At 42.7% G+C, this 19,261-nt stretch overlaps 1 protein-coding gene across 1 annotated transcript in view; it reads right to left on the minus strand.

The window, feature by feature from the left end:
- The window catches only part of GNPDA1 (glucosamine-6-phosphate deaminase 1), a 129,473-nt gene that overhangs the window by 98,747 nt on the left and 11,465 nt on the right, over nt 1-19,261 (minus strand). The window contains exon 2 of the mRNA XM_053717167.1: nt 6,386-6,514. Within this exon, the coding sequence (XP_053573142.1) occupies nt 6,386-6,509 (124 nt within the window). The 5' untranslated portion in view covers nt 6,510-6,514. The remainder of the gene's footprint in view (nt 1-6,385; nt 6,515-19,261) is intronic.

Raw genomic sequence — 19,261 nt, forward strand, 5'->3', positions numbered from 1 at the left:
GGGATACCAATACCAAAGCTAAAGTACACGGATGATGGGAGGGACAAGGCAGGAACTTAAACGGAAGGAACCACTGCCTGTAGAACCTTTCTCCCAAAAACAGCCTCCGAAGAAGCAAAAGTATCAAATTTGTAAAATTTTGAAAAGGTGTGAAGCAAAGACCAAGTCGCAGCCTTGCAAATCTGTTCAACAGAGGCCTCATTTTTAAAGGCCCAGGTGGAAGCCACAGCTCTAGTAGAATGAGCTGTAATCCTTTCAGGGGGCTGCTGTCCAGCAGTCTCATAGGCTAAGCGTATTATGCTCCGAAGCCAAAGGAGTGAGAGGTTGCCGAAGCTTTTTGACCTCTCCTCTGTCCAGAGTAAACGACAAACAGGGCAGATGTTTGACGAAAATCTTTAGTAGCCTGTAAGTAAAACTTCAAGGCACGGACTACGTCCAGATTATGCAAAAGACGTTCCTTCTTTGAAGAAGGATTAGGACACAATGATGGAACAACAATCTCTTGATTGATATTCCTGTTAGAAACCAACTTAGGTAAAAACCCAGGTTTGGTACGCAGAACTACCTTGTCTGAATGAAAAATCAGATAAGGAGAATCACATTGTAAGGCAGATAACTCAGAGACTCTTTGAGCCGAGGAAATAGCCATCAAAAACAGAACTTTCCAAGATAAAAGTTTAATATCAATGGAATGAAGGGGTTCAAACGGAACTCCCTGAAGAACTTTAAGAACCAAGTTTAAGCTCCACGGGGGAGCAACAGTTTTAAACACAGGCTTAATCCTAACCAAAGCCTGACAAAAGGCCTGGACGTCTGGAACCTCTGCCAGACGCTTGTGCAAAAGAATAGACAGAGCAGAGATCTGTCCCTTTAAAGAACTAGCTGATAATCCTTTGTCCAAACCCTCTTGGAGAAAGGACAATATCCTAGGAATCCTAACCTTACTCCATGAGTAACTCTTGGATTCACACCAATAAAGATACTGTATTTACGCCATATCTTATGGTAGATTTTCCTAGTGACAGGCTTTCGTGCCTCTACTAAGGTATCAATGACTGACTCGGAGAAGCCACGCCTTGATAGAATCAAGCGTTCAATCTCCATGCAGTCAGTCTCAGAGAAATTAGATTTGGATGATTGAAAGGACCTTGTATTAGAAGGTCCTGCCTCAGAGGCAGAGTCCATGGTGGAAGAGATGACATGTCCACTAGGTCTGCATACCAGGTCCTGCGTGGCCACGCAGGCGCTATCAGAATCACCGATGCTCTCTCCTGTTTGATTTTGGCAATCAGTCGAGGGAGCAGAGAAAACGGTGGAAACACATAAGCCAGGTTGAAGAACCAAGGAGCTGCTAGAGCATCTATCAGCGTCGCTCCCGGTCCCTGGACCTGGATCCGTAACAAGGAAGCTTGGCTTCTGGCGAGACGCCATGAGATCCAGTTTTGGTTTGCCCCAACGATGGACCAGTTAAGCAAACACCTCCGGATGGAGTTCCCACTCCCCCGGATGAAAAGTCTGACGACTTTGAAAATCCGCCTCCCAGTTCTCTACGCCTGGGATGTGGATCGCTGACAGGTGGCAAGAGTGAGACTCTGCCCAGCGAATTATCTGAGACTTCTAACATCGCTAGGGAACTCTTGGTTCCCCCTTGATGGTTGATGTAAGCCACAGTCGTGATGTTGTCCGACTGAAATCTGATGAACCTCAGGGTTGCTAACTGAGGCCAAGCTAGAAGAGCATTGAATATTGCTCTTAACTCCAGAATATTTATTGGGAGGAGTTTCTCCTCCTGAGTCCACGATCCCTGAGCCTTCAGGGAGTTCCAGACTGCACCCCCAACCTAGAAGGCTGGCATCTGTTGTTACAATCGTCCAATCTGGCCTGCGAAAGGACATACCCTTGGACAGATGGACCCGAGATAGCCACCAGAGAAGATAATCTCTGGTCTCTTGATCCAGATTTAGTAGAGGGGACAAATCTGAGTAATCCCCATTCCACTGACTTAGCATGCATAATTGCAGCGGTCTGAGATGCAGGCGCGCAAATGGCACTATGTCCATTGCCGCTACCATTAAGCCTATTACTTCCATGCACTGAGCCACTGACGAGCGTGGAATGGAATGAAGGACACGGCAAGCATTTAGAAGTTTTGATAACCTGGACTCCGTCAGGTAAATTTTCATCTCTACAGAATCTATAAGAGTCCCTAGGAAGGAGACTCTTGTGAGTGGGGATAGAGAACTCTTTTCCACGTTCACTTTCCACCCATGCGACCTCAGAAATGCCAGAACTATCTCTGTATGAGACTTGGCAATTTGAAAGCTTGACGCCTGTATCAGGATGTCGTCTAGATAAGGAGCCACCGCTATGCCTCGCGGTCTTAGAACCGCCAGAAGTGAGCCCAGAACCTTTGTAAAAATTCTCGGGGCTGTGGCCAACCCGAAGGGAAGAGCTACAAATTGGTAATGCCTGTCTAGAAAGGCAAACCTTATGAACCGATGATGATCTTTGTGAATCGGTATGTGAAGGTAGACATCCTTTAAGTCCACTGTGGTCATGTACTGACCCTCTTGGATCATGGGTAGGATGGTCCGAATAGTTTCCATTTTGAAGATGGAACTCTGAGGAATTTGTTTAAGATCTTTAGATCCAAGATTGGTCTGAAGGTTCCATCTTTCTTGGGAACCACAAACAGATTTGAATAAAACCCCTGTCCTTGTTCCGTCCGCAGAACTGGATGGATCACTCCCATTACAAGGAGGTCTTGCACACAGCTTAGGAATGCCTCTTTCTTTATCTGGTTTGCTGATAACCTTGAAAGATGAAATCTCCCTTGTGGAGGAGAAGCTTTGAAGTCCAGAAGATATCCCTGAGATATGATCTCCAACGCCCAGGGATCCTGAACATCACGCCTGGGCGAAGAGAGAAAGTCTGCCCCCCACTAGATCCATTTCCGGATAGGGGGCCGTTCCTTCATGCTGTCTTGGGGGCAGCAGCAGGCTTTCTGGCCTGCTTGCCCTTGTTCCAGGACTGGTTAGGTTTCCAAGCCTGTCTGGAATGAGCAACAGTTCCCTCTTGTTTTGAAGCGGAGGAAGTTGATGCTGCTCCTGCCTTGAAATTTCGAAAGGCACGAAAATTAGACTGTTTGGCCTTTGGTTTGGCCCTGTCCTGAGGAAGGGTATGACCCTTGCTTCCAGTAATGTCAGCAATAATTTCCTTCAAGCCAGGCCCGAATAAGGTCTGCCCCTTGAAAGGAATGTTGAGTAATTTAGACTTTGAAGTCACGTCAGCTGACCAGGATTTAAGCCATAGCGCCCTACGCGCCTGGATGGCGAATCCGGAATTCTTAGCCGTTAGTTTAGTCAAATGAACAATGGCATCAGAAACAAATGAGTTAGCTAGCTTAAGCATTCTAAGCTTGTCAATCATTTCATTCAATGGAGCTGTATGGATGGCCTCTTCCAGGGCCTCAAACCAGAATGCCGCCGCAGCAGTGACAGGCGCAATGCATGCAAGGGGCTGTAAAATAAAATCTTGTTGAATAAACATTTTCTTAAGGTAACCCTCCAATTTTTTATCCATTGGATCTGAAAAAGCACAACTGTCCTCAACCGGGATATTGGTACGCTTTGCTAAAGTAGAAACTGCTCCCTCCACCTTAGGGACCGTCTGCCATAAGTCCCATGTAGTGGCGTCTATTGGAAACATTTTTCTAAATATAGGAGGTGGGGAAAAGGGCACACCGGGTCTATCCCACTCCTTGCTAATAATTTCTGTAAGCCTTTTAGGTATAGGAAAAACATCAGTACACACCGGCACCGCATAGTATCTATCCAGCCTACACAATTTCTCTGGAATTGCAACTGTGTTACAGTCATTCAGAGCAGCTAATACCTCCCCAAGCAATACACGGAGGTTCTCAAGCTTAAATTTAAAATTAGAAATCTCTGAATCTGAGTCAGAGATGTCACCCACAGACTGAAGCTCTCCGTCCTCATGTTCTGCATACTGTGACGCAGTATCAGACATGGCTCTTACAGCATCTGCGCGCTCTGTATCTCTCCTAACCCCAGAGCTATCGCGCTTGCCTCTTAATTCAGGCAATCTAGATAATACCTCTGACAGGGTATTATTCATGATTGCAGCCATGTCCTGCAAGGTAATCGCTATGGGCGTCCCTGATGTAATTGGCGCCATACTAGCGTGCGTCCCCTGAGCGGGAGGCGAAGGGTCTGACACGTGGGGAGAGTTAGTCGGCATAACTTCCCCCTCGACAGAACCCTCTGGTGATAATTCTTTTATAGATAAAGACTGATCTTTACTGTTTAAGGTGAAATCAATACATTTAGTACACATTCTCCTATGGGGCTCCACCATGGCTTTCAAACATAATGAACAAGTAGGTTCCTCTGTGTCAGACATGTTTAAACAGACTAGCAATGAGACTAGCAAGCTTGGAAAACACTTTAAAACAAGTTTACAAGAAATATAAAAAAACGTTACTGCGCCTTTAAGAAACACAATTTTTTTCCAAATTTGAAATAACAGTGAAAAAATGCAGTTACACTAACGAAATTTTTACAGTGTATGTAATAAGTTAGCAGAGCATTGCACCCACTTGCAAATGGATGATTAACCCCTTAATACCAAAAACGGAATAGCAAATGACAAAAAACGTTTTTCAAACAGTCACAACAACTGCCACAGCTCTACTGTGGCTTTTTACCTCCCTCAATACGACTTTTGAAGCCTTTTGAGCCCTTCAGAGAAGTCCTGGATCATGCAGGAAGAAGCTGGATGTCTGTGTCTGTAATTTTTGCTGCGCAAAAAAGCGCTAAAGTAGGCCCCTCCCACACATATTACAACAGTGGAAAGCCTCAGGGAACTGTTTCTAGGCAAAATTCAAGCCAGCCATGTGGAAAAAACTAGGCCCCAATAAGTTTTATCACCAAACATATATAAAAAAAACGATTAAACATGCCAGCAAACGTTTTAAAATACACTTTTATAAGAGTATGTATCTCTATTAAGCCTGATACCAGTCGCTATCACTGCATTTAAGGCTTTACTTACATTACTTCGGTATCAGCAGCATTTTCAAGCAAATTCCATCCCTAGAAAAATATTAACTGCACATACCTTATTGCAGGAAAACCTGCACGCCATTCCCCCTCTGAAGTTACCTCACTCCTCAGAATGTGTGAGAACAGCAAAGGATCTTAGTTAATTTTGCTAAGATCATAGAAAATGCAGGCAGATTCTTCTTCTAAATACTGCCTGAGATAAACAGTACACTCCGGTACCATTTAAAAATAACAAACTTTTGATTGAAGAAATAAACTAAGTATAAAACACCACAGTCCTCTTACGACCTCCATCTTTGTTGAGAGTTGCAAGAGAATGACTGGATATGGCAGTGAGGGGAGGAGCTATATAGCAGCTCTGCTGTGGGTGATCCTCTTGCAACTTCCTGTTGGGAAGGAGAATATCCCACAAGTAATGGATGATCCGTGGACTGGATACACTTAACAAGAGAAACATTAGAAATAATCACATAATCCCCCACGGAGATGACAATACACCATATACACACACACACTAACATATACATACACACACATACAGGTATATATACACACACAACATATACACACATACACACCATATACACACACACACTATATACACACCATATATACACACACACACACTATACACACATACACATATATACACACACAAACATATACATACACACACAAACAACATACACACACACACACACACACATATATACACACCATATACACACAAACACAACACATACACACACACACTATATACACACACACACACACCCAACCACACCATATACACACACAACATATACACACACCATATACACACACAACACATACAACATATACACACTTATTAAAGAACAAAAAAAATCAGTATTTTGGTTGGCTCCTACACTCCTAGAATACATTTGTTAAAACCTGACTTACCTTTTCTGTAATGTGCTGTTACCCTGTACCGCACTGGAGTTCAGGAAGTGGAAGGAAATTGAAAAGAGAGGAAGGTAGCAAATATTTACATTGAGATAGAACGGAACAGTGACACCTGCAGGCAGAAATTAAAAGTGCAGGCAAATTTTTTTTTAACTACCACTGCCGTTCTTCTGTAGAGACCCTTCAGTTTCTGCGATAAGAAGGCAGATTGCACAGTGTTCTGCCTTGGGGTATAGGAACAAAGCAAATTAGATAAAATAAGTAAATTGGAATGTTGTTTAAAACTGTATGCTCTACCTGAATCACAAAAAATATTTTTTGGGGTTTCATGTCCCTTTAATTGCAGTAAGTCAGTCCAGATACACTCCACTTACCTGTTGGGAGGCCCAAGGTAAAGTATTTGGTAGGACCGGGATTAAACTGGATGATGCGATTCCGTATGTATTTTGCGGCCCACTCACTTGCCTTTTCATAGTCATCAAGAATGATCAGTTTCATTTTTGCTATTAATATAGAGAAAAACAATGAGACTAACATGTTGGTAACCGCTTAATTTCACTGCACTTAAAACTAAGCTCAGGATATACATTTTATACTTATGATTAACAGCCATAACAGGTGTTGCAAAAAACATAATTTATGCTTACCTGATAAATTTATTTCTCTTGTAGTGTGTTCAGTCCACGGGTCATCCATTACTTATTGGATATATTCTCCTTCCCAACAGGAAGTTGCAAGAGGATCACCCAAGCAGAGCTGCTATATAGCTCCTCCCCTCACATGTCATATCCAGTCATTCGACCGAAACAAGACGAGAAAGGAGAAACTATAGGGTGCAGTGGTGACTGGAGTTATAATTTAGAACCTACCTCAAAAAGACAGGGCGGGCCGTGGACTGAACACACTACAAGAGAAATAAATTTATCAGGTAAGCATAAATTATGTTTTCTCTTGTTAAGTGTGTTCAGTCCACGGGTCATCCATTGCTTATGGGATACCAATACCAAAGCTAAAGTACACGGATGAAGGGAGGGACAAGGCAGGAACATTAAACAGAAGGAACCACTGCCTGTAGAACCTTTCTCCCAAAAACAGCCTCCGAAGAAGCAAAAGTGTCAAATTTGTAAAATTTGGAAAAAGTATGAAGTGAAGACCAAGTTGCAGCCTTGCAAATCTGTTCAACAGAGGCCTCATTTTTAAAGGCCCAAGTGGAAGCCACAGCTCTAGTGGAATGAGCTGTAATTCTTTCAGGAGGCTGCTGTCCAGCAGTCTCATAGCCTAAACGTATTATGCTACGAAGCCAAAAAGAGAGAGAGGTAGCCGAAGCCTTTTGACCTCTCCTCTGTCCAGAGTAAACGACAAACAGGGAAGAAGTTTGTCGAAAATCTTTAGTTGTCTGTAAGTAGAACTTCAGGGCACGGACCACGTCTAGATTATGCAAAAGAAGAAGGATTAGGACACAATGATGGAACAACAATCTCTTGATTGATATTCCTGTTAGAAACAACCTTAGGCAAAAACCCAGGTTTAGTACGCAGGACTACCTTGTCTGAATGAAAGATCAGATAAGGAGAATCACAATGTAAGGCAGATAACTCTGAGACTCTTCGAGCCGAGGAAATAGCCATCAAAAACAGAACTTTCCAAGATAAAAGCTTAATATCAATGGAATGAAGGGGTTCAAACGGAACACCTTGAAGAACTTTAAGAACCAAGTTTAAGCTCCACGGAGGAGCAACAGCCTTAAACACAGGCTTAATCCTAGCCAAAGCCTGACAAAAAGCCTGGACGTCTGGATTCCCTGCCAGACGCTTGTGTAAAAGAATAGACAGATAGAAATCTGTCCCTTTAGTGAACTAGCGGATAAGCCCTTTTCTAAACCCTCTTGTAGAAAAGCCAATATCCTAGGAATCCTAACCTTACTCCATGAGTAACTCTTGGATTCACACCAATATAAATATTTACGCCATATCTTATGGTAAATTTTTCTGGTAACAGGTTTCCGAGCCTGTATCAATGTATCAATAACCGAATCCGAAAACCCACGCTTTGATAGAATCAAGCGTTCAATCTCCAAGCAGTCAGCCTCAGAGAAATTAGGTTTGGATGGTTGAAAGGACCCTGAATTAGAAGGTCCTGCCTCAGAGGTAGAGACCATGGTGGACAGGACGACATGTCCACTAGGTCTGCATACCAGGTCCTGCGTGGCCACGCAGGCGCTATCAGAATCACCGATGCTCTCTCCTGTTTGATCCTAGAAATCAGTCGAGGTAGCAACGGAAAAGGTGGAAACACATAAGCTATGTTGAAAACCCAAGGGGCTGCAAGTGCATCTACCAGCACCGCTCCTGGGTCCCTGGACCTGGATCCGTAACGAGGAAGCTTGGCGTTCTGGCGAGATGCCATAAGATCCAGATCCGGTTTGCCCCAACGACGAATCAGTTGAGCAAATACCTCCGGGTGTAGTTCCCACTCCCCCGGATGAAAAGTCTGGCGACTTAGAAAATCCGCTTCCCAGTTCTCCACACCTGGGATGTAGATCGCTGACAGGTGGCAAGAGTGTGACTCTGCCCAGCGAATTATCTTCGAGACTTCCAACATCGCTAGGGAACTCCTGGTTCCCCCTTGATGATTGATGTAAGCCACAGTCGTGATGTTGTCCGACTGAAACCTGATGAACCTCAGTGTTGCTAACTGAGGCCAAGCTAGAAGAGCATTGAAGATTGCTCTTAATTCTAGAATGTTGATTGGTAGGAGTTTCTCCTCCTGAGTCCACGATCCCTGAGCCTTCAGGGAGTTCCAGACTGCTCCCCAGCCTAGAAGGCTGGCATCTGTTGTTACAATCGTCCAATCTGGTCTGCGAAAGGTCATTCCTTCGGACAGATGAACCCGTGACAACCACCAGAGAAGAGAATCTCTGGTCTCCTGGTCCAGATTTAGCAAAGGGGACAGATCTGAGTAATCCCCGTTCCACTGACTTAACATGCATAGTTGCAGCGGTCTGAGATGCAGACGCGCAAATGGCACTATGTCCATTGCCGCGACCATCAAGCCGATTACTTCCATACACTGAGCTACTGATGGGCTTGGAATGGAGTGAAGGGCACGGCAAGCATTGAGAATCTTTGATAACCTGGACTCCGTCAGGTAAATCTTCATCTCTACAGAATCTATAAGAGTCCCTAGAAAAGGAACCCTTGTGAGCGGTAACAGAGAACTCTTTTCCACGTTCACTTTCCACCCATGCGACCTCAGAAATGCCAGAACTATCTCTGTATGAGACTTTGCATTTTGAAAACTTGACGCTTGAATCAGAATGTCGTCTAGGTACGGAGCCACCGCTATGCCTCGTGGTCTTAGTACCGCCAGAAGGGAGCCCAGAACCTTTGTAAAAATTCTCGGGGCCGTAGCTAACCCGAAGGGAACAGCTACAAACTGGTAATGCCTGTCTAGAAAGGCAAATCTTAGGTACCGATAATGATCTTTGTGAATCGGTATGTGAAGGTAGGCATCCTTTAAGTCCACTGTGGTCATATATTGACCCTCTTGGATCATGGGCAGGATGGTCCGAATGGTTTCCATCTTGAACGATGGAACCCTTAGGAATTTGTTTAAGATTTTTAAGTCTAAGATTGGTCTGAAGGTTCCCTCTTTTTTGGGAACCACAAATAGATTTGAGTAAAACCCTTGTCCTCGTTCCGTTCGCGGAACTGGGTGGATCACTCCCATCACTAAGAGGTCTTGTATACATTGTAGAAATGCCTCTTTCTTTACTAGGTTTGTTGATAACCTTGACAGATGAAACCTCCCTTGTGGAGGAGAAGTTTTGAAATCCAGAAGGTATCCCTGAGATATAATCTCCAACGTCCAGGGATCCTGTACATCTCTTGCCCAGGCCTGGGCGAAGAGAGAAAGTCTGCCCCCCACTAGATCCGTCTCCGGAGAGGGGGCCCCGTCTTCATGCTGTCTTAGGGGCGGAAGTAGGCTTTCTGGCCTGCTTGCCCTTGTTCCATGACTGGTTGCCTTTCCAACCCTGTCTGTAACGAGCAGTAGTTCCTTCCTGTTTTGGAGCGGAGGAAGTTGATGCTGCTCCTGCCTTGAAGTTACGAAAGGCACGAAAATTAGACTGTTTGGCCTTTGATTTGGCCCTGTCCTGAGGAAGGGTGTGGCCCTTACCTCCCGTAATGTCAGCAATAATTTCCGGGCCCGAATAAGGTCTGCCCTTTGAAAGGAATGTTAAGTAGTTTAGACTTAGAAGTTACATCTGCTGACCAGGATTTAAGCCATAGCGCCCTGCGCGCCTGTATGGCGAATCCGGAATTTTTAGCCGTAAGTTTGGTTAAATGCACTACGGCATCCGAAACAAACGCATTAGCCAGTTTAAGTGTTCTAATTTTGCTCAAAGTCTCATCCAATGGTGCTGTGCGAATCGCCTCTTCCAGAGACTCAAACCAGAATGCCGCTGCAGCCGTGACAGGCGCAATGCATGCAAGAGGCTGCAATATAAAACCTTGTTGAACAAAAATTTTCTTAAGGTAACCCTCTAATTTTTTATCCATTGGATCTGAGAAAGCACAGCTATCCTCCACCGGGATAGTGGTACGCTTGGCTAAAGTAGAAACTGCTCCCTCCACCTTAGGGACCGTCTGCCATAAGTCTCGTGTGGTGGCGTCTATAGGGAACATTTTTCTAAATATCGGAGGAGGGGAAAAGGGCACACCGGGTCTATCCCACTCCTTACTAATAATTTCTGTAAGCCTTTTTGGTATAGGAAAAAACGTCAGTACACACCGGTACCGCATAGTATCTATCCAACCTACATAATTTCTCTGGGATTGCCACCGTGTCGCAATCATTCAGAGCCGCTAACACCTCCCCTAGTAACACGCGGAGGTTCTCAAGCTTAAATTTAAAATTTCTGAATCCGGTCTCCCCGGATCAGAACCGTCACCGACAGAATGAAGCTCACCGTCCTCATGTTCTGCAAATTGTGACGCAGTATCAGACATGGCTCTCGTGTCATCAGCGCGCTCTGTCCTTAACCCAGAGCTATCGCGCTTGCCTCTTAATTCGGGCATATTGTATAATACTTCTTTCATAACATTAGCCATATCATGTAAAGTGATTTGTAAGGGCCTTGATGTACTTGGCGCCTCAATCTTACGCACCTCCCGAGCGGGAGACGCAGGTACTGACACGTGAGGAGAGTTAGATGGCATAACTTCCCCCTCGTTGTCTGGTGATAATTTCTTTATCGGTACAGATTGACTTTTATTCAAAGTAATATCAATACAATTGGTACACATATTTCTATTGGGCTCCACATCGGCTTTTGAACATAATGAACAAGCAGATTCCTCTGTATCAGACATGTTTAAACAGACTAGCAATGAAGCTAGCAAGCTTGGAAATCACTTTCAATAAGTTTACAAGCAATATAAAAAACGCTGCAGCGCTTTTAAAAATACAGTTGAATAACAAGGAAAACTAATTCAGTTATAGTCAACAATTCTTAACGAGAAAAGTATAAATTAGCAGAGGATTGCACCCATTAGCAAAAGGATGATTAACCCCTCAATACCCAAAAATGGATATCAAATTAAGATTTAACGCTTTTATCACAGTCAAACACACTGTCACAGATCTGCAGTGACTGATTACCTCCCTCAAAAACGAATTTTGAAGACCCCTGAGCTCTCTAGAGACGTCCTGGATCAAGGAGGAAGAAACAGGAAGACTGTGCTAGAATTTTAACAGCGCAACAAGGCGCTAAAACAAGGTCCCTCCCACTCATATTACAACAGTGGGAGACCTGATATAACGGCTTCTATGCAGAAAATACGTTAGCCATGTGGAAAAAAATCATGCCCAAAAAGATTTATCACCAAAGTACCTCACAAAACGAATAACATGCCAGTAAACGTTTTAAAAACAACATTTTGAATGTCATGCAAAGTTATCACTAAGCCTGCTACCAGTCGCTTCCAGGGCCGCCATCAGGGGGTGACAGGGGTGACTCCTGTCAGGGGCCCAATGGGCTAGGGGGGCCCCATGAGGCAAGAACTAAAAAAAAAAAAAAAAAAAAAAAAAAAATTTTTTTTTTTTTTTTACATTTTGGCAGCCACCAGTGGGTACTACAGCAGAGTGCTAATTGAGCATGGGAAATGTTATTACAAGGAGTAAAGTATTAGCATTTGAGAGGATTTCTGAGTGTGCACTAAACCACTATGCACAGTGTGAGACAGACTTGGCACTTTGTTTGTAGAGTGTGTGCCTGAGTCAGGCGGCTGATCACTTTCATTTGCAGAGGAGGTAGGACTTACTTAGCAAATGTTTTTTATTTCTTTGTGTAATTTAAGATTGTAACTTCAGTTTGGTAGTAGTTGTATGGTGGGGCCAGGGGTCCATAAAAACACATTTTTTTAGCAGCAGTGTATTTATGATTATGACAATGCTGTAGAAATTCTATATTTAAAACCATGCAGAAATGTTTCCTCCTCAATACACAAATGATATATATTACATTTCAGTTTACTGCCCCTTTATGCAAGGACTTTCCAGATACAAGGAGGCATTTTATCTAAGATTTTTACATCTGCATAACATTTTATACTCTCAGACTAAGATTGCTCAGTGTTGGAAATGAGACAGGTTAACTTAAAACTGTTCAGTTTACTCTACAGCTGACTTAATTTTGAAATGCATACCATCAAGCTTAAATCCTGCATTTAACCAGATCTAATGGTATGAGTACCACAGCTTATGGTTCCACCAAGACCATATAGAGTACAGCATTTTCAAAATCCACAAGTACAGCTGACAGATGGTAAGATTTGTACACTATATTTGAAGTGGTGCTCTTGGTTAGGGAAAATGGAGAAAATATCAAACAAACATATGTCAACCTTTTAAAAGTACTTTTCTTCATCTAGCCATCTACCCAGATCATTAATGTACAATTTTGAATTCACAGAATTATTTTTGTTTGCACATTTACAAATATGATTCTTTAAAAAGTAATCTCTTAATTTCTGCATTTTTTTTATCATACATGTCACACACTGTTGATTTAGGGGATGCAAGGTGCATAAATGTTTCCTCCTGTGAGTGTTTCTGTGGGTGTCTGTGTTTATGTCTTTGTGCTTTGGTTTGCGTCTCTATGAGTGTGTATGTATTTTTTTTCTGTTGGTATCTCTGTGAGGGTGGGTGTGTATGTCTTTGTGCATTTTCTGTGGATGTCTGTGAGGGTGTGTGCATATGTCTTTGAGCTTTTGCTATGGGTGTCTCTGTGAGGGTGGGCGTGTGTTTGTCTTTGTGCATTTTCTCTGGATGCCTCTGTGAGGGTGGGTGTGTATGTCTGTGTTTTCTGTGGATGTCTCTGAGGGTGTGTGTGTGTGTATATGTCTGTGTTTTCTGTGGATGTCTCTGAGAGGGTGTGTATTTTCTGTGGGTGTCTCTGTGAGGGTGCGTGTGTGTATGTCTTTGTGTGTTTTCTGTGGATGTCTCAGTGAGGGTGTGTATGTATGTCTTTCTGTGTTTTCTGTGGGTGTCTCTGTGTCTGTGTGTGTGTGTATGTCTTTGTGTGTTTTCTGAGGCTGTCTCTGTTGGTGTTTCCTTGGGTGTATGTGCAAGTTTGAGTTTGTGTGTGTGTGTGTGTGTGTCCATTGTCTGTTCCTTTTAGGACATTTTGACCTTACTACTGATTATTCACATCTTTCTACAGACTTTAAGACTAATGAGACCTTTCCGGAAGTAACCACTCCACCATTTAACCTTTAAATTATTGTTTAGGCAGTTCAGGGCCCTTCCTTTCAGCCACTGCATGCTGTTGTCATCATTTAGTTGGCATCTTCCTTTACAAAAAGATAATCAGAACTCCATATTTTGTTTTCTAAATCTCATTTTTTTTACAAAACTGTAGTTTACCTCATTACTTGTCAGGTCAATGTAAACAAGTGCTGAGTGTCTGTTTGGGTGTCTGTGTCTGAGTTTCTTTGCTTGTTTGCTAGAGTGTCTATATGTGAATCCTTATGTGTGAGTGTGTGTGTGTGTTTCAGTGTAGGTTACTACCTTTACAACATTTCCAAGTTTAAATAGACACTTAAGAATAAAGTGCATATACATTTTAGTCACTTGGTCAAAAATTGCACATGTCAAAGGGGGGGGGGCCCTGATCAAAGGTTAAGTCAGGGGCCCCAAAATTTCTAGTGGCAGCCCTGGTCGCTTCCACTGCAGATAAGGCTTAAACATTATTTCAGTATTAACAGTATTTTCTCAGTCAAATTCTAGTCCCTAGAAAATAACTCAACTGCGCATACATTTATCAGCCTGATACCAGTCGCTACTACTGCATTTAAGGCTGTACTTACATCATATGGGTAACAGCAGTATTTTCTAAGGCCTAGATTTAGAGTTCGGCGGTAGCCGTCAAAACCAGCGTTAGAGGCTCCTAACGCTGGTTTTGGGCGCCCGCTGGTATTTGGAGTCAGTGATTAAAGGGTCTAACGCTCACTTTTCAGCCGCGACTTTTCCATACCGCAGATCCCCCTACGCCATTTGCGTAGCCTATCTTTTCAATGGGATCTTTCTAACGCTGGTATTTAGAGTCGTTTCTGCAGTGAGCGTTAGAGCTCTAACGACAAGATTCCAGCCGCCTGAAAATAGCAGGAGTTAAGAGCTTTCTGGCTAACGCCGGTTTATAAAGCTCTTAACTACTGTACCCTAAAGTACACTAACACCCATAAACTACCTATGTACCCCTAAACCGAGGTCCCCCCACATCGCCGCCACTCGATTAAAATTTTTAACCCCTAATCTGCCGACCGCCACCTACGTTATACTTATGTACCCCTAATCTGCTGCCCCTAACACCGCCGACCCCTGTATTATATCTATTAACCCCTAACTTGCCCCCCACAACGTCGCCGCAAGCTACTTAAAATAATTAACCCCTAATCTTCCGACCGCAACTCGCCGCCACCTACGTTATCCCTATGTACCCCTAATCTGCTACCCCTAACATCGCCGACCCCTATGTTATATTTATTAACCCCTAATCTGCCCCCCACAACGTCGCCGACACCTACCTACACTTATTAACCCCTAATCTGCCGAGCGGACCTGAGCGCTACTATAATAAAGTTATTAACCCCTAATCCGCCTCACTAACCCTATCATAAATAGTATTAACCCCTAATCTGCCCTCCCTAACATCGCCGACACCTACCTTCAATTATTAACCCCTAATCTGCCGACCGGAGCTCACCGCTATTCTAATAAATGTATTAACCCCTAAAGCTAAGTCTAACCCTAACACTAACACCCCCCTAAGTTAAATATAATTTTTATCTAACGAAATAAATTAACTCTTATTAAATAAATAATTCCTATTTAAAGCTAAATACTTACCTGTAAAATAAATCCTAATATAGCTACAATATAAATTATAATTATATTATACCTATTTTAGGATTAATATTTATTTTACAGGCAACTTTGTAATTATTTTAACCAGGTACAATAGCTATTAAATAGTTAAGAACTATTTAATAGTTACCTAGTTAAAATAATTACAAATTTACCTGTAAAATAAATCCTAACCTAAGATATAATTAAACCTAACACTACCCTATCAATAAAATAATTAAATAAACTACCTACAATTACCTACAATTAACCTAACACTACACTATCAATAAATTAATTAAACACAATTGCTACAAATAAATAACATTAAATAAACTATCTAAAGTACAAAAAATAAAAAAGAACTAAGTTACAGAAAATAATAAAATATTTACAAACATAAGAAAAATATTACAACAATTTTAAACTAATTACACCTACTCTAAGCCCCCTAATAAAATAACAAAGCCCCCCAAAATAAAAAATTCCCTACCCTATTCTAAAATACAAATATTACAAGCTCTTTTACCTTACCAGCCCTGAACAGGGCCCTTTGCGGGGCATGCCCCAAGAATTTCAGCTCTTTTGCCTGTAAAAAAAAACATACAATACCCCCCCCCCAACATTACAACCCACCACCCACATACCCCTAATCTAACCCAAACCCCCCTTAAATAAACCTAACACTACCCCCCTGATGATCTTCCTACCTTGTCTTCACCATGCCAGGTTCACCGATCCGTCCTGGCTCCAAGATCTTCATCCAACCCAAGCGGGGGCTAGACATCCACTGAAGAAGTCCAGAAGAGGGTCCAAAGTCTTCCTCCTATCCGGCAAGAAGAGGACATCCGGACCGGCAAACATCTTCTCCAAGCGGCATCTTCTATCTTCTTCCATCCGATGACGACCGGCTCCATCTTGAAGACCTCCAGCGCGGATCCATCCTCTTCTTCCGACGACTAGACGACGAATGACGGTTCCTTTAAGGGACGTCATCCAAGATGGCGTCCCTCGAATTCCGATTGGCTGATAGGATTCTATCAGCCAATCGGAATTAAGGTAGGAATTTTCTGATTGGCTGATGGAATCAGCCAATCAGAATATAGTTCAATCCGATTGGCTGATCCAATCAGCCAATCAGATTGAGCTCGCATTCTATTGGCTGATCGGAACAGCCAATAGAATGCGAGCTCAATCTGATTGGCTGATTGGATCAGCCAATCGGATTGAACTATATTCTGATTGGCTGATTCCATCAGCCAATCAGAAAATTCCTACCTTAATTCCGATTGGCTGATAGAATCCTATCAGCCAATCGGAATTCGAGGGACGCCATCTTGGATGACGTCCCTTAAAGGAACCGTCATTCGTCGTCTAGTCGTCGGAAGAAGAGGATGGATCCGCGCTGGAGGTCTTCAAGATGGAGCCGGTCGTCATCGGATGGAAGAAGATAGAAGATGCCGCTTGGAGAAGATGTTTGCCGGTCCGGATGTCCTCTTCTTGCCGGATAGGAGGAAGACTTTGGACCCTCTTCTGGACTTCTTCAGTGGATGTCTAGCCCCCGCTTGGGTTGGATGAAGATCTTGGAGCCAGGACGGATCGGTGAACCTGGCATGGTGAAGACAAGGTAGGAAGATCATCAGGGGGGGTAGTGTTAGGTTTATTTAAGGGGGGTTTGGGTTAGATTAGGGGTATGTGGGTGGTGGGTTGTAATGTTGGGGGGGGGGTATTGTATGTTTTTTTTTACAGGCAAAAGAGCTGAAATTCTTGGGGCATGCCCCGCAAAGGGCCCTGTTCAGGGCTGGTAAGGTAAAAGAGCTTGTAATATTTGTATTTTAGAATAGGGTAGGGAATTTTTTATTTTGGGGGGCTTTGTTATTTTATTAGGGGGCTTAGAGTAGGTGTAATTAGTTTAAAATTGTTGTAATATTTTTCTTATGTTTGTAAATATTTTATTATTTTCTGTAACTTAGTTCTTTTTTATTTTTTGTACTTTAGATAGTTTATTTAATGTTATTTATTTGTAGCAATTGTGTTTAATTAATTTATTGATAGTGTAGTGTTAGGTTAATTGTAGGTAATTGTAGGTAGTTTATTTAATTATTTTATTGATAGGGTAGTGTTAGGTTTAATTATATCTTAGGTTAGGATTTATTTTACAGGTAAATTTGTAATTATTTTAACTAGGTAACTATTAAATAGTTCTTAACTATTTAATAGCTATTGTACCTGGTTAAAATAATTACAAAGTTGCCTGTAAAATAAATATTAATCCTAAAATAGGTATAATATAATTATAATTTATATTGTAGCTATATTAGGATTTATTTTACAGGTAAGTATTTAGCTTTAAATAGGAATTATTTATTTAATAAGAGTTAATTTATTTCGTTAGATAAAAATTATATTTAACTTAGGGGGGTGTTAGTGTTAGGGTTAGACTTAGCTTTAGGGGTTAATACATTTATTAGAATAGCGGTGAGCTCCGGTCGGCAGATTAGGGGTTAATAATTGAAGGTAGGTGTCGGCGATGTTAGGGAGGGCAGATTAGGGGTTAATACTATTTATGATAGGGTTAGTGAGGCGGATTAGGGGTTAATAACTTTATTATAGTAGCGCTCAGGTCCGCTCGGCAGATTAGGGGTTAATAAGTGTAGGTAGGTGTCGGCGACGTTGTGGGGGGCAGATTAGGGGTTAATAAATATAACATAGGGGTCGGCGATGTTAGGGCAGCAGATTAGGGGTACATAGGGATAACGTAGGTGGCGGCGGTTTACGGAGCGGCAGATTAGGGGTTAAAAGTGTAATGCAGGGGTCAGCGATAGCGGGGGGCGGCAGATTAGGGGTTAATAAGTGTAAGGTTAGGGGTGTTTAGACTCGGGGTACATGTTAGGGTGTTAGGTGCAGACTTAGGAGGTGTTTCCCCATAGGAAACAATGGGGCTGCGTTAGGAGCTGAACGCTGCTTTTTTGCAGGTGTTAGGTTTTTTTTCAGCTCAAACAGCCCCATTGTTTCCTATGGGAGAATCGTGCACGAGCACGTTTTTGATGCCGGCCGCGTCCGTAAGCAACTCTGGTATCGAGAGTTGCATTTGCGGTAAAAATGCTCTACGCTCCTTTTTTGGAGCCTAACGCAGCATTTGTTTGAACTCTCGATACCAGAGTTAAATTTATGGTGCGGCCAGAAAAAAACCCGCGGAGCGTTAACAGCCCTTTTACCGCCGAACTCTAAATCTAGGCCTTAGTCAATTCCATTCCCAGAAAATAATGTACTGCACATACCTCATTTGCGGGGGACCCCGCATGCTATTCCCCTCTTTCTGAAGTTACCCTACTCCTCAGAATGTCGAGAACAGCCAGCGGATCTTAGTTACGTCTGCTAAGATCATAGAAAAACGCAGGCAGATTCTTCTCCAAATACTGCCTGAGATACAAAAAACGGCACACTCCGGTGTCATTTTAAAATAACAAACTTTTGATTGAAGAATAATTAAGTAAAAACTCCAACTCCTCTCGCGACCTCCTTCTTTGTTGAGGGTTGCAAGAGAATGACTGGGTATGACATGTGAGGGGAGGAGCTATATAGCAGCTCTGCTTGGGTGATCCTCTTGCAACTTCCTGTTGGGAAGGAGAATATATCCCATAAGTAATGGATGACCCGTGGACTGAACACACTTAACAAGAGAAATTAAAGATTCTCTGCAGAATTTACACAGCTGCCTTCTTATTTTAATAAGTATTGGCAAATTTCTTCAAGTACATACTGTATGCAAGGGCTCCTCTATATACATAACACTGTATACACAGATGCAAGGAGATTGTGCCATATCTGTAATTCCTTATTGA

This window comes from Bombina bombina, chromosome 6 (assembly GCF_027579735.1).
Source record: "Bombina bombina isolate aBomBom1 chromosome 6, aBomBom1.pri, whole genome shotgun sequence".
Classification (NCBI taxonomy): domain Eukaryota; kingdom Metazoa; phylum Chordata; class Amphibia; order Anura; family Bombinatoridae; genus Bombina; species Bombina bombina.